This window comes from Wolffia australiana, chromosome 16 (genome assembly GCF_029677425.1).
Source record: "Wolffia australiana isolate 7733 chromosome 16, ASM2967742v1".
Lineage (NCBI taxonomy): Eukaryota > Viridiplantae > Streptophyta > Magnoliopsida > Alismatales > Araceae > Wolffia > Wolffia australiana.
This window is the reverse complement of record NC_135850.1, coordinates 3,810,252-3,827,000: the sequence shown is the minus strand read 5'-3', so window position 1 is coordinate 3,827,000 and position 16,749 is coordinate 3,810,252. Positions and strand designations below refer to the sequence as shown.

At 40.6% G+C, this 16,749-nt stretch overlaps 1 protein-coding gene across 1 annotated transcript in view; it reads right to left on the bottom strand.

The window, feature by feature from the left end:
* LOC144713438 (mediator of RNA polymerase II transcription subunit) overlaps positions 1–16,618 on the bottom strand; it is a 35,349-nt gene extending 18,731 nt beyond the window's left edge. Inside the window, exons 1-10 of the mRNA XM_078587990.1 lie at positions 16,413–16,618; positions 16,231–16,274; positions 15,927–16,026; positions 14,929–15,843; positions 14,172–14,406; positions 11,557–11,774; positions 11,222–11,435; positions 10,770–11,050; positions 8,302–8,385; positions 7,677–7,771 (exon numbers count right to left, since the gene is read on the bottom strand). Of these exons, the coding sequence (XP_078444116.1) occupies positions 7,677–7,771; positions 8,302–8,385; positions 10,770–11,050; positions 11,222–11,435; positions 11,557–11,774; positions 14,172–14,406; positions 14,929–15,843; positions 15,927–16,026; positions 16,231–16,274; positions 16,413–16,496 (2,270 nt within the window). The 5' untranslated portion in view covers positions 16,497–16,618. The remainder of the gene's footprint in view (positions 1–7,676; positions 7,772–8,301; positions 8,386–10,769; positions 11,051–11,221; positions 11,436–11,556; positions 11,775–14,171; positions 14,407–14,928; positions 15,844–15,926; positions 16,027–16,230; positions 16,275–16,412) is intronic.
* Between the last annotated feature and the right edge of the window lie 131 nt (positions 16,619–16,749).

Below are 16,749 nucleotides of genomic sequence, written 5' to 3'. Positions count from 1 at the left end.
CAATTTCTTTGCAAGACAGGCAAGATGCTAGTTGATTTTGTTAAATGTAAAGGCGGATTTATAAGCCTGGAACATTTATTTTATTTTTCTCTTATCGGATCCAGGCAGATCCAGTATTGGGTCGAATCCTTATCGGATTCGGGTAAGTTATAACGGCTAATTTTATAGCCGTTAAGCACTAGCCGTCATTAACGGCTAGTCAATTCTCCTATAAAAGGAGAGGTACCTAGACATGTTAATATGAATCTTTTTGAGGAGAAATAAACAGTTGTTTTCTTTCTTGTCTCTTCTCCTCTCTCTGGCTATTGTTTCTACTCCTCCACTGCGCCAGGAGTCAAGTCGACATGGTATCAGAGCCTTCAAGCGATCTCTGAAGATTGTTTTCTGCTCCAAAGTCATCCCACGGGAGGACCAGTTTTCTGATCTAAAAGCTCCAAGCTCCAAGCTCCTACTCCAAGGTTGCTATTAGGGAGAAACTCATCCTATGGGAAGATCTTCTCCTATATTGCTGGAGCTGAAGAATCTCTACAAGAAGTTTTTTTTTCAGGATATATGGCAGGCGAAGCTGGAAAAAATTGCCCCTCAGATGATGTCATCAGAACATCAGATTCCACTTGCTGAAAGGTGGATCACACAATTTCCAGTAATCGCCAAATGCAATATATTCAATGGCAATAATCTATTATTATGGGAGAGGAACATCCAGGCAGTCCTAAAGCCTAGGAAGCTCACTCATCATCTCTTTGAAAATCGTCCAGATGAAGATCACCCAAGTTTTCCAAGATGGGTGACTGAAGAAGAGTTAGTCTTTGCCTGGATGCTAGATTCTATAGCATCTGAACAACTTACCAGTCTCTCTTCTTATGATACAGCTAAGGAATTATGGGAGGCAATTCACCGAAATCACTCCAAGAAGGGAGACAAGGCGAAGATACTGGATCTCATTGTACAAGCATACACTCTCAAGCAAGAAGATATGGATGTCCTAACTTACTCAAACAAGTTAAGGGAAATCCATAATGAGTTGGATCACTGCCGACCACCTTCTATTGATCCAATCGCCAGAGCTCATCAAGCTACTGATCGATTGTGTCAACTTTTACAAGGACTCAGACCTGAATTCGAGCTCATAAGGAGTCAACTATACAACAGGGAGGAAGAGCCTACGTTCGACCAGGCAGTATCCAAAGCCATGCAAGAAGAGAGTCGCTTAAAGGCAAACCGTGGTGTCATCGAGAACACTGCATATGCTACTAAAGGCCAACATTCTTCTGGCCAAACTGGAACCGAAAAAGTCAACCGAGAAGATTTGGTCTGCACCTACTGCAAGAAAAGGGGCCACACTAAAGATAAATGTTGGAAGCTTCATGGAAAACCTCCACACATTGCCAGAGCCCACTTAGCACAGCAAGGAGCAGCAGACTCAAACAACCTCCCTTCAGCCCAAGACCTCCAAAAGATGATCCAAGAGTTTCAAGCTATGAAGTCAATCATCTGAGGAGGTGCAGTCATTGGATCCACATCCATGGCTAATACTGGTAAAGGGGAAATACTTACTCATATTACATTGTTTACTAGGAATCCAGAAAAAGCCTGGATACTAGATTCAGGAGCAACAGACCATATGTCATCAAGAAGAGAAATCTACACGACATACGAAAAAATTTCCCCTGGAAAACATGTTCAAACTGCTGATGGTACCCTACTCCAAGTAGAAGGCATTGGTAGTGTGAACATTCAACCCATTGGTGAGATAACCAATGTGTTGCATGTCCCAAAATTGTTTGTAAGCCTAGTCTCAGTACAACAGCTTGCAAAGATAAGGGAATATAATATACTGTTTGATAATTTGGATGCCTATTTATGTCATAAGGATCAAGGGTGGAAGATTGGACTAGCTAAAGTCCAACACAGCCTCTACTATCTACCCTGGACATTACCTAGCACCCTGATGAGAGACAACCCCAAGGTGGCAGCAGTAGCACCCCGAGACTCTATCATGGAGATTCATCAAAGGATGGGTCATCCCTCCTTCCATCTTCTAAAACGCATGTACCCACACCTATTTGAAAATATTTCAGAGAACATATCATTTGTGAATCTTGTCAATTAGGGAAATTCAAGAGGGTTCCTTACCCACCGAGTGAAACCAGAATGACCAAACCGTTTCAGAACATCCACTGTGATGTATGGGGACCATCCCCCCACATAGATATACTGGGACATCGTTACTTCCTTGTATGCACTGATGACTTCAGTCGATATAGTTGGGTATTCTTACTCAAAAATAAGACTGAAGTTAGTCAGAACCTAAAAGGACTGTGTAACCTTATCCGTGGACAGTTTGGTGACCCAGTTCAAGGAGTTAGGACTGACAATGCCAAGGATTTTCTTAACAACGAGCTTAGAGAACTTTTCAGATCCGAAGGGATAAGACATGAAACTTCATGTGCATATACCCCACAGCAAAATGGTCTTGCCGAAAGGAAAATAGGGGATATCGTAGATAAGGGGAGAACTCTCCTTATTCATGGAAATATCCCTGCAAACCTGTGGGGGTTTGCAGTAATGACATCCACTCACCTCATAAATAGACTACCCTCAAAAAACCTTAGCATTCAAAAGCCCTCTAGAGTTATTAGAAAACCACTATCCAACAGTAAAATTGAAAACTGGTTTACCCGTAAAAATTTTTGGATGTGTTGGCTATGTATATAACCATACATATAAACACAACAAATGGTCTACAAAAGGACTTAAATGTGTTTTTGTTGGATATTCTGTTACCCAGAAAGGATACAAGATGTATCATCCTATTACTAGGAAATATATGGTCACTAAAGATGTAGTATTTGATGAAAAACTGCTTTACTACAACAAGCCCAGGGGTACTGAGAGTCATAAAGACACACATCACCTACTTATGAGTGAAAATGATAGTCTCTTCATGGAAAATAATGGAACCCAACCTGATCAGGCGACTTCCTCTACTCCTGCAATGGAGTTACCTACTTTCATAACTGAGAATGAGGAAGAACCGCCCTGCGATGATCTAGGCATTTCCAGGAGAATACATGACTTACCCCATTTAGTATCTCCATACCCAAAATATTATCAGAGGAAGAGAAAGGAAAGTAACAAAGGGATCCCGGATTTGGGTGAAGGGGGAGAAATTTCGACTCAAGGGGGAGACGTGACATGTGTAGAAAATCTTGGAGAGAATGATTGGCCAATCGCAGTAAGAAAAGGAACTAGGAATTGTGTGAAACCAATTCCTTATTCAATACTCAATTACCTAAACTATCAAAAGGTATCACCTAGTTACAAGGTTTTTCTCACCAAAATCCAGGATATACCTATTCCAAAATCTCCACAGGAAGCTATGAAGAATATCAGATGGAAAGAAGCAATGGACGAGGAAATGAAGGCACTAATACAGAACAATACCTGGGAACTTGTGGACCGACCCAGGGATAAAAGAACGGTAGGGTGTAAATGGGTCTTTACACTCAAATGCAGGTCAGACGGCAGTCTTGAAAGATATAAGGCTAGACTTGTAGCTAGAGGGTATACTCAAACCTATGGAATTGACTATCAGGAGACATTTGCTCCTGTAGCAAAAATGAACACCATCAGAATCTTAATATCACTAGCAGTCAATCTGGACTGGCCTCTAAATCAGTACGATATAAAAAATGCTTTCCTTCATGGCGACTTAAAGGGAGAAATCTACATGGATGTTCCACCAGGCTATGAAGGGAAAACAAGTCAAGGAAAGGTATGTAGACTAAAAAAGGCCCTGTATGGATTAAAGCAATCGCCTAGAGCATGGTTTGGAAGATTTACCCAAACCATGAAGAATCTTGGATATAAGCAATGTAATGGGGAACACACCATGTTTCTTAAGGAAACATCTCACAGAATGATAACAATCTTGATAGTATATGTGGATGATATCATAATTACAGGAAACAACCTAGAAGAAATGAAAATTCTCGAACAGCATCTGGATGAGAACTTCCAAGTTAAACAATTGGGGCCTCTAAAGTATTTCTTAGGAATAGAGTTTGCACGCTCAAGCAAAGGAATTCTGATGACACAGCAAAAATACATTCTAGAACTCCTAGAAGAAACAAAGCATGTCAATTGCCATACAAATGAAACACCAATTGAAGTTAATCATAAATTAACTATCAATGAGGATGAACCTAGAGTAGATGCTAACTCATATCAAAGTATTGTTGGAAAACTCTTATATTTGTCACATACCAGACCAGATATTTGTTATGCAGTAAATGTCTTAAGTCAATTTATGCACTCACCCAGAAACTCTCATTTTCAAGCTGTTAATAGAATTCTCAGGTACCTAAAGGGAACTCCGGGGCTGGGCATCGCCTACCGGAAAACAGATAAAATTGACCTTACATTATACACTGATTCTGACTATGCGGGGTCTCGTCTTGATTATAGGTCAACTACTGGGTATTGTACAATACTTGGAGGAAACCTGGTGACTTGGAGAAGCAAGAAGCAAAGTGTTGTATCCAAGTCAAGTACAGAAGCTGAATTTCGTGCTATGTCCAAAGGGATTGACGAAGTCATGTGGATTAAACATATGCTGGACGATCTGAAGATCAACTATATAAGCCCAATTGTCATCCGCTGCGACAACAAATCTGCTATCAGTATAGCACATGACCCAGTCGATCACGAAAAGATGAAGCATGTCAACATCGACCGTTTCTATATTCAAGATCACTTGGAACGAGGGATACTAAAGACAGAGCATGTCAAGTCTGAAGCAATGCGCAGACATCTTCACAAAGGGCCTGCCTACCAAGAGCCTTCAACATTTGATATCCAAGCTTGGAATGGCAAATATCCATTCCTACACTTGAGGGGGAGTGTTAAATGTAAAGGCGGATTTATAAGCCTGGAACATTTATTTTATTTTTCTCTTATCGGATCAAGGCAGATCCAGTATTGGGTCCGGGTAGACCCATTACCCGAATCCTTATTGGATTCGGGTAAGTTATAACGGCTTATTTTATAGCCGTTATTAACGGCTAGTCAATTCTCCTATAAAAGGAGAGGTACCTAGACATGTTAATATGCATCTTTTTGAGGAGAAATAAACAGTTGTTTTCTTTCTTGTCTCTTCTCCTCTCTCTGGCTATTGTTTCTACTCCTCCACTGCGCCAGGAGTCAAGTCGACAGATTTCATTCATTATTGCCCTTCACAAACAAAAAAATAGTCAGGAGAAGGAACAGGGAGGACAGTTGAAGAAAGAGGATGTTTGAGGGTTAGGAGACCAGATGCGGTGATCTCTAGGGCACCCGCCAGGTATCAGACTCTTCTAATCTTTAGATCCCTTGTAAACGGTTCGGTCAATTAAAGAATTTCCCTCATTGCTGACTGGTTTCCTGGCTGGTATCATATTGTCATCTACATTCTATAGACTTTTGATATGGTTAGCAGTAACATTATCATGTGACTGATGAGATGAGAGGAATCCCCTTCTGACAAATAAAGCAAGAAGGAACCAACTAACCTTATACAGCTGAATGATTCTTAGGATCCCACAAAAATTTCCACTAGTTTCCCGCCCTCCCCACTGCTGTTTTCAAAAAGACTTTTTGACAAAGCAAGCTTACACAAGGTTTCCCCCTCTAATCATTTCAAAATAAGCAAAAACAATGTGTTCAGGAATATTTTCAGGTTTGTTCTGGTTTAGGAGGAAACTCTTGTGTATTGGCAGTGCTGTTCTTGGCAGGATGTTTGAGGAGTCAAAGCAACCCGTAGGCAGTCTCCTGAGAAATCCAGTAGTGGTCCAGGCAATTCTTCTATATGCTCCTTTGTAACTTTTCATTCAATGATGTCAAGGCAAGATTCAAATGCACAAATATGAGAATCTTACCATAAGCTACTTCATGTCTTTTTACTGTCCTCTATTTATGTATTTTTGATAAATGACATGAGACGAAGAGACAAAAGAAGGATTATGTACTCTTATGGAGTTTCAAAAGGCTTCATTCCGTTCATGATAGAAGGGGATACATATAGCGAGGGAAATCAAGAGAAAGGCAGAAAAGGCTCATCTGGCCAATATGTATTATGCCCCCTCAAACCAGAGCATACAGGTCTTATGACCAGAGAATCAATCAAATGGCTTGGAAGTGTCTATGTGAAAACATCCACGAGGTGTGCATGAAGTGAAACAAAAATGTGGAAAATAAGGCAATCATGGATCTTATCACAAACAGGTATAAACAAAAATGAGTTTTAAATAACACATTCAAGTCCATAAAAACCAAATCGATATGAATGGCAGCTCTGTTGTCACAATATGACTTCATGGATTTCTGAAGCACCAACCTGCTTTTCTGGAGGAAATTCTGAAGACAAGTTGGTTTGCAGCAAACATGCATTATGGCGCAATAATTGGATTTTACTCTCAACCAATAAACAGTCTACTGCCTCAGGCTATTCCAGGAAATGAAATTTCTGCCAAGAAACATAATAGCTGGTCGTGGGGCAACAATCAATTGCCAAATCGAAGAGTAACTCAACCATCTACATAAATTTAATGCCTTTTTATCCAAGGTCCGATAGGAACCTGTCTGTAGGTTCATATCGGGAGGGGAATTGAGGAGATGCAACGTAGATGTTCCAGGGTCAGAGAGCAGAACACCAATGATCAGAGGGGCTTAACAGAGGAGACAACGAGCAATTAGGGGTGACCCACCTGAAGATGCCGAGAGGGTTGATTATCATAGGGATGGTGATTGTCGGAGACTAGAAGAGAACTGATCAACAGGGGTAGGGATCAGATTTGAAGGGAGCTGGCTGAAGATCTGGTGAGACGGTCACAGGGATAGGGGATCAATGGATGGTCAAGAGGATGAGACCGAGACGGGGAGGATTGAGAGAGTGAGCCTAGAGGCCAATCTTACCTCAATTTCTTGCCTTCCCCGCTAAAGGGAGGGGTGCACGCATGTATAAAGAAAAGAAACAATCTACCCTAAACATCAAATGACCAAAGTGCCCCTCATGGGCTAAAATGCTGAAGATACCCTTGGAAGTATAGGATTGTAGCAAGGTCCTCAGTTCTCATTTTATTACTTCACTAGTCATACAAAATTTTGCATGTCAGGCATCACATTAGTTATAGTTTATACCAAAAATAGTAAATAGGTTGTAAAGTAATACGAGTCGAGGAGTATAAAGTGTATAATCCATCAAAACTAGCACGGACTGACAAAGTGTGACAGCGATGAACCTCAGAGTTCGGAACTATGGGATGGGTTTCCAACAGGAGGAGATGGATTAATGGTCGAGATGGGCATAGGGATCAATCGAAGGAACTTCACTGAAGATCCAAATAGTGGGAATAAAGGGATCACAGAGGAATGCTGGAAAGATAGGCTGGTTGGGAGAAGCCTAGAAACTGAAAGAGAGGGACTCAATTTCAATATCACTCTTGGCTGTCCTAAAGCGAAGACTACCACAATTTAAGGGCAACATTCAATGAAGTATAAGACAAAAAATGCCCCTAGTTCGTAAATTAACAGAAATGTTCCAGGAGAGTACAGTGATGATTCATTCACCAGATGATATAGGACAACTAAAAAAAGTAAATGCAGATGATCTACAAGCCTGAGAAGTCATAATTAACCTGTATAATGGAAGTAAACGGTAGTTCAATATTTCCAATAGCAGTAGAGTTACACCAGTCTTGCTCAGCATAGTAGGAAACCGCTGAGTTAAACTCTGCAAAACATGCAAAACGTGATTTTGAAGAAATCCATGTGTTGATTTTGAAGAAAGTGAAAGGCAAATTGAAATAATATGAAAACAAAATTATAGGGTGTATCAATGATTTCATTTTTAGGTCATTTAGATCAATGGGTAAAATAGTCAATGTCCTAAGGAAAAAAATCATCAAAATGTGGATACCAATACAGATTAAAAATAATTTGGGCATTTACAATTTAGAGCTCCAGAGACTTTACTTAAAATCTCAAATATTTATAGCCAAAAAACAAAACGTTCATGTTCCCTATAGTTCACTTGAATTCATTGCACCTCAAAAAGGGACAATCTCTATTGGTCAACTGTGTTCCACAACCAACAAAACAACCAGAATCCTGAGAGCTCTAAAAGATCAAAACTAAGGGCATGGAATAAAAGGTCAAAATTACTAATCATCACATAAGAACTGTAAGCTCGGCATAATTTTTAGAAATTCGATTAAAAGATAACATAAAATATCGAAACAAGGGCATAACACTCTTCATTACTGTGAAATGCGGCCGAAATAATGAATGAGGAGCAAACAAAAGCAGCCTGACATATGTTTCCACCAAGCCAATACTTGGAATGACCTGAAAAAAAGAGAGAACTTTCACTAATATAATTAATAACAACAAAGAGGATGTGGAAAGAGAAAGTTCTGATAACCAATCTGTAAATCATTAAATAGAGCGTAAGAAAAGATAATAACTTTCCGTATTACAATTCATTACAATTAAAATAAAATCAGAAAGTTGGACTGAGTCTAAAGAGAGTCGGCAATAAAAGGAGGCTAAATAATTGGTATAAACCATTAGAACTGGACTCAATTTAACCATCGTATGAGAAAGAAATTGATACGATCATCTACCCCAAAGGGTATCTTAGGAATTTTAGCCCACTAGGGGTATTTTAGTCATCTCATGTCTAGGATAGATTGCTTCCTTCTCTTATAAATATGTATAGCCCTCCCTTGAGGAGGGTAGTCAAGACTTAAGGTAAGATTGGCCTCTTGGCTCACTATCTCAATCCTCTCTGTCTCGGTCCCATCCCCTTGACAGTCCATGCTCCCCGCCCCTAGTGATCATCTCACTGGATCTTCAGCCGGCTTGCCCCTGGTCCATCCCCACCTCCTCTGTTCCACCCCTCTTATCATTCCCGTTCCTACTCTGCTACCCCAGAAACTTCTACGTTGGATCGCCCTATATTCTCCTCCCGATAAGAACCTAGATCAATGTTCTTATCAATGGTATAAACCTTAAATACACGACATGCATCTCAAAGAAAATTTCCCGTCTAACAAACTAGAATACAAAAAGAGAAATCAACTTGAATAGTCAGCACAGCAAAAGCTCAAAAAATGAAGCATCATGAACCTACGCCATTAAGAAACAACCACTAAAAGACACCATCAAAGAAGATCAAGTCAATAACTCCCAGATTCATTGAAGGAACACATCAGGAGCTTGAGTTGCAGTAACCAACCATACGAAGAGCCATTTCAGGTTTGCCATTAAGTGAGACCTTTAAATGAAAAGCAATAAAAATGGTGTTTTGTACAAGGGAAGAAAAATTAGAGAGATCTGTCTAGAAGTAGAATTTGGAAAAAAGAGTAGGATCCCAGATCGGATAAATCCTTGCATCTCAAAGAAAATCCTTTTCGTATAAATATAGTCTTAAACAGCACGGTAACATTGCCAGTGAGAATCCTGGGTCTCAACCACGCAATAATGGACACAGCCAGTGAGAGTCCAGCTCCTCAAGCAGATCACACCAATTTTGAATTGTTCTGTGGTATGATCTCTGTCTGTGGTGCATGGCAGATCTTAATTCGATTCCTTTATAAAGCCTATGGCTGACCAGACCAATCGCCAAAAGTCATCAAGAAAATCCAGATAATTGTGAAGAAACCACAAGGTGATCATTCATCAGAGCCAAAGTCCCTCTAATGACCTTACATGGGGGTACTCATAACCGTTCGATTTTCAAGAATCAGTTATCTAATAATTAGGATTCTAACAGACATGAAAGAAAGAACAAAAACAGATACGACGAGAGCAGACACAGGGTAACATTTTGAGGCCCAAGAAGCAGCTTAGCCATCTCACTAACAAAGGCCATGAACCGAGTCACCCAAGAAAAGTTTGGTGGCTTCTTGTCCATTGATACTGTTAAATGGGTTCTCATTAATGGGCTTGGCCCATTGGCACACAGTTTCGTGCACTAGCCGTTATGCTGACCATTATCTTGATATTGGGCCTTTTGTGTTTCTTTGGCCCAATAATACTTCTATATAACTTTAAGCCCCATATGGGTTGTGTAAGGTCGTTCTTGAAATTTGAGTCTTCTTTCTTCTACCCTAAAGTTCTCTACCTCTCTCTTTTGCTCTTCTTGGAGAATCCCTACTCGTGACAGATACTTCTCTAAGTTACCAGACTCAACACTATCAGACAGTGGGGAAAATTAGGGATCCTGTCCATAAAACCCTCTAAATGTGATGATGAGTCATCCATTTAAGAATTAACTTCAGATCTGACCCCTCAAGGAAATCATTGTATCTTTAGAAATGAACTCGTGGGTCTGTGGTGGGAAATTGAACACTAGGCGGCCTAGTCTCGACTCGGCTGATTTACGCTGTGTGTTCTGAGGCAGTCAGGGGTCAAATTTTAAATCAGGAACTATAGCCACAATTTCTTCAAGAAAGCGGTCTGGAATTCTGCAATTACTGAAAACCCAAAGGAACCAAACAGCCTTCTCAAATTCCACAAAGACAACAGACCAGAACCCAACGGTCCAGGTCCAAGGGTACTAAACTGGACTTAATTTATAATATTCCATGTTTCTGAAGAACTAGTTGCTTATAGGAGCCATCCAGAATTTTAAATGTTTACATACAAAAGTAAAGGAAAAATCTAAAACACAGTTAAATCTAAAACATTGTTCAACAATATCATTGCAAACGGTGAGTGTCAGGTACCTGACCGAGGAATATAGACTCCTCCAGCTGATATGCTAGTTTTGAACACAAATTAATTGAAAAACCAGAGAGCAGAGACATTGAGAGGGGGCATGTTTCTCGCATCATCATTATCTTCTCACCAGACTGTAAAGAAGGCCCTTGGGGGGGCAACTCAGAAACGCCAAGAGAAGTCAGCCAATTAACAATGGCATCACATCCATTCTGCGCCATAGTAAATGAGAGAACCCAAAACATTCCAATTGTCCTATCGTCCAAATTCATGAAGTCCAAACGCTCACCTAATATGAAAACTACATCTGATGAGCAACATGAAGAAAGAAAAACTAGAAACGATACAAGACACAGAATAAGTGACAGACTTGAATTACACAGCAAGACAGCTGCTAAAAATACGACAATACAAGACAGAATAATCCAGCATAAAAATAAAATTCACACAATTCTAGTACCTTTTGTCACCTGCCTCCACCAATCATCAATCTGTTTTCCTTTTTGAAGCTGCTCTTGATTCAAATGTTCTCTAATGGACATGTTCACTGACCATATGCGCAATGTTTGGCTGCTGCCAATGAATTCCAACAGAAGACTCCGGGGATTGATGCCACCAGAATCGTTGTTTCTATCATCTCTATGAAACGAAATGATTTTTCTGAAAGTCTCCACCTAAAATTTATCAAGGATGACTCAACAAAGTCATGTTGGGTGATAATACTAGAAGTTTGAATTCAATAACCCAAATTTAGTTAGAGAAACTGCCAACCAAGCAATTTTTTATGGTGCCAACCTTGTCTGGGTCTGAACTAAGGGTGTTCATTACAATCTCAATTCGTATAACCTGAGCAAGAAGCCATGTTACATGGTTGGTCCTCACAGATTGGTGTTCATCTTCAGCGACTCGTGCAGCAAGTTTATTCACAAAATCAAGAAAATCAATACATCCGCTTTTCATTAGGAAAAAGAAAATGTCGGCAAATGAAACCCAATCCTGCCAGCAACTTAACTCTGCAAATTTAGGAAGAAGAGATCAGCAAAACATAATTGAGAAGTAAAAAGCACTAGACATTCAAGTTTCCAATCCAAACAACATTGAAAATCGCATTGCAACTATATCACTGTAGAGACCCAGAACTCTGAGCAGAAATAAATGGCGAAAGATGGGTGCTATGTAACAAAGAGGAGAAATAAGATAGTAAGAGATAAAAACGCACAACATAAGATACAATAAGACTTAAAAGCAAGACTCTGCTGGGAATGTCCTTCTCATAGGACTCTGTGTGTTAAAAAACTCCATGCAATTTGTTGTACTTATATCAACAGGTTGGCAATAAAAAGTAGCAAAAATGACACACATCACTAGTCAAGTCAGTGGCACTAATCTGTAAAACGGTATTTATTCTCTCTTATGCCCACTAAGGGCATTTTTGTATTTTATCCATTAATGTATTTTTAATATAGATCCGAGGTAGATCCTCAACAAGAATTGAAGAGAATTGGTAGAATATGCTCTGATCCGATAACATCCACAATTTGAGACACAGAAGACCAGATGAACAACAAGGAAGATGAAAGAGAGAGAAAAGAGAATACAGAAAATGTAGGATAGTAACAAGGGGCTCGGCCACATCAGCCGTTCTCTCCCCTTCTGGACGGAGGATCTCTCACCCAGCCCACTTCTTGAAAAAACCCATGTCCTTGCTTGATATAGGTTTTTTTCCGCCCAATCTCCCACTCCAGGAGTGAATAGCAGCCTGCCCTTCCTATCTGGGCCGTTACCTGTAACGCTATGGAAGGCCTGTAACAATTTCCCTTTAAAGGATGTAGCCCTCCGTGTGAGAGAGCAAGAAAAGAACTATTTTGACGAAGTCCATGAACCATGTAAATGCGTATCATTTCATATCAGCTACCTCAATCAACCGCCCGACAACATATTGCCACCACCTTCCACCACTGTTGCCCATTAATGCCCAATGGAGCCCCAAACCCGACCTTGGAGTGACGGACCTGGCAGTCAAGATTCCCATCCTAAATAGGCCGCCCATGCCGGCACCATGACAACACAAAAAGAGGGCCTGGATCGACGGGTAACACTGTAGTCAGCTCAGCTTGGCACCATCCGAGACCAAATAAAATCCCTTCTGAGTGCCATCATGGCCCAGCATGCATCCACTGCTTCTATGTGTCTGTTGCCCCTGCTATCAGAATACTCTCTGATGCCCATAAAGGACATTTTTGTCTATTGTTCCTTTGTTGTATTCCCCTTTAGAGGATGTAGCCCTACTTGTTGGAAGCCAGAAAAAGAAACATTTCCATTTAAGGTACTTAGCACAACGTAAATCCACCTCGTCATATACCATCGACAGCATTCATCCAGTCAGATCCCTCCTTTGGAAATGCCTACTCCACCAGTCCTCTCTGTCTCCTCAGGGATGTCCATCCCACCAGCGTTTCTCATTTAATCTCCTTTTATAATACAATACATGTTGGTTCGTTCCACTCCACAAAATATTGAAGGATATTAATAGGTTAATATCTCAACCAATTATCATGAAGCGATAGCTCAAGAAAAAAGAAGGCCAATATAAGGCAGGAACAATTAGACTTGAAAAGAAACACTTCATTGAACAGAGAGTGTTGAAGGGGTTTTTTTCTTTTCTCTCTTCTATCTCTATGTAATAGCCCATGAACATGGGCCCATTTTGGACTCTCTCCTCCCCACTATAAGTACCATGAGATAAACCCTAAATCACTGCTATGAAGTTAAGCCTCTTTCGATTTGAGGTTTCTTCAGAGAGAATTTTATAATCGAAAAGAAAATTCATCGTTTGAGAGAGAATTTTGTGTACAGGTTAGCTAGTAAGTTACAATAAATAAGAGAGCTGAATATGGACAACAAAAAGATATGTCAAACAGCATACATAAGAGATTAAAAAAACAAAAGAGAGAGACTCCAACTAGTTAAACCATGTAAATATTTCACTCAAAAAAAATTTAGGATACTACTAAACTGCCGATGTTGACACCAAAACAAAAAAGAACATTCAATAGGTTGCTAAGATTAAACAGAAACCAGAAACTCTGACTAGTACGCACTAAATCCATACGCCTAAATGACCCAATCAAGGCTCACAATAAAGCACAGAAATACAAAAAGGAGAGCTTCACATGGGATGACAATGATGCAGTAAGGCAGAGTTTAAACCACAGAATAAAGCGTTCAAACCCATGAGAACTGCAACCCAAACATGGAAGCTACCAACTAAGAAAGAAGAAAGTATCAAAGTTACTTTGAGGAATCATCATCTTCCAAGCGGAGCAATTTCAGCCCAAAAATATATTTAGTTCACTTCAGAAAATAGCAGCCACAAGTAGAACCAACATCAGTGTGTTCTGTTTTGTTACCAGAGTTAGTTAAGCTAACCAGCTCCATGGTTCTTTCGATCACAGCCTCACAGACCATTTCAGATGAGAATACTGCTCCAGGAGTTGATGGCTGCGGCGCACTCCTATAACAAGGAGCGACAAGGAGAACACGTCTCCACCACTCTGGGGAAGGTATGAACCGAAATGCATGCTTTAGACAACGCAGAGCCCTTTCCCAATCCATGCTTCCTCGTCGTATGGAATTTGATATATCCTATGTCATTAAAGATAAGAGTAAAAAGGACAAAAAATGAAATTAATTCAAGTGAAAACGTACAAGAGGTGAAACAGACAGGAGTTGTAGGACAAGACAAAAAGTAGGAGAAAATGAATAGTTTACCACACTTAACTAAAAGAAAAACCAATCTCTTTCATTGAGGGAACTCGGTGATGTGTCATTCCTATTAGGGTTTCCCAAAATATATAAAACATATCCAAGCATGTGAAAATCCTGACTCAAGAAAGCAAAACCAATAAAATTTGAGCTAATAAAAAAATCATAAATGCCAAACAAAAAGGATCACAAAAGTTCGTGCTCTGAATTTGAAAACCCATTGCCTAGAAGTTTATGCTAAGGCAGATAATAAATCTCAAATAAGTGCAGGATGACCATCCTTTTTTATAACAACACGGACTAAATTCAATTGACAAGTTGATAGGACCACAAGAATAAACATTGACAGATCAACTTTAATCCACCAGTATCTACAGTCGAAGCAGTAAAGTTGGTGCTCACCTCACCATGCAGTGGTTCTCCAAGGGCGCTCGGATAAGTAATTGGAGAGTAACGAAAGTTACCAAGTGATTCTGCCACAATGCTTGGATGGGCATGGGCCACTATACGGTGATTTCCAAATGTCACACAGTGCAGGTGTTGATCCAACATACGCATATGTTTCGCCACCATATCCCTCCTCCTTTGTATCTCCAACATGAATGAAAATAATGCTCTATCATCAGGCATGGTGTCCTGGAACTGCAGACCACTTCGAAGCAACTCGTAAAAGGGGACTCTGCATCTATCCTCTTCTACAAGCTTCCAGATCACCTCAAGAGAAGCATGCAGCCACTCATCTGGCATGTTTGTCGGCTTGGAAAAACTTTCAATATCAGATTCTGCAGAGTTCTGATACTTTTGATCCCAGTTGACCAGCCAGTTCATCAAGACGGAGAAAATCTCGAAATGTGTGGCTGGCTTTAGTTTTGATTCCAGCGCTGCTAAGATAATATTACACATTAACAGCCGCAAGTGGCCAATTGAGCGGACTATAACAGATTGACCAGCTTTGTACGCAAAATTCTGGTCAGGAAGTTCAGTGTTCTTCAATGTAGCAGCGTTTCCCGCCGTTGAATTCTCCGGTGTTGATGGCAAGGGAGAAGGCGGACTGGAAACATGGAACGAGGAAACGTTCGAAACAGCAGATGCTGATGACGTCATCATACTTGCTTGGGGTGAAGGCCCTGTGGTTGCTTCAGCGGAAGAAACACTTGAGAGAAGAGAAATTAGGAAGGAATCCCACCTCACATAACCAGTAGCAGACAACCTGCGAAGAGCAAAGAGGATAAAGTCTGCTTGTTGAGGATGGCCACTGCATTGCACGACGAGGGCCAAAATTACCGATTCTGTGACCCAATGTAACTGATCCTGATCCTGATATCAATGATTTTAAATAAAAAAACGAGATGAATAAAAGTGGAAAGAAATCGATGAAAGAAGCGGTACAGACGGCATACCATGAATTGCCCACGCAGTTCCTCAAAGTCCGAAATGAACTGTTCATTGGGAGGGGGAAGATCCTGGTTTAAGGCTATCACTCTTTTCTGCATCTTGTTCCTGGGAATTGAAGCGTAATGAGAGATCCACGGAGGCGGTACACGAATATGCGAAGTCTTGAGAAAAACTACGCCCAGAGTTAACACAAGGACACAAAAGGAGATAAAGGAGAACGCAGCTCTCTAGATCGATCCGTTCCGCCGCGTTTCGCAGCACAAAAGAAGAAGACAAGCATAAAATCGTTCAGATCAGAGTCACACTTACGACATCTCCCGGACACGATCATCGTGCTTCAATCTAGAACTCCTCTGCCAAACCAGGGGCAAAAAAACAAAAATCAAAGCTACAGTCAGCAAGGCAGACAAATCCGATCGAGTATAAACCAGGAATCACCACAGGGAAGCACTTCACAACAATTAGAGAATCAAAAATCGAGAAAAATATACCCCAAGATATAAGTTGAACAGATCAGCAATGGCATCTCTCGCAGGATGAAACTGGTGCGGCGACCGTGGAATTCTCTGCTCCATCGCGTCAATCCTCACACGCCACGACTACAGAGAGTGCGCATTCACCGTTCTACTGATTCTCCGACCTCCATGAACATCCTCAACTACCTTCCTCCCGAACAAACCCTCCATAACTGCACCTTTCTAAAGCATTATATACGGCCGTCGAGGGGCTTTCCCGTAAATATTATGATCAAACGGGCGGTTAACCGAGATAAGTTTGTTAACAGATTGGCCCAGTGGGCCTCCGACACGTGGCAGATTCAGGTTGGAA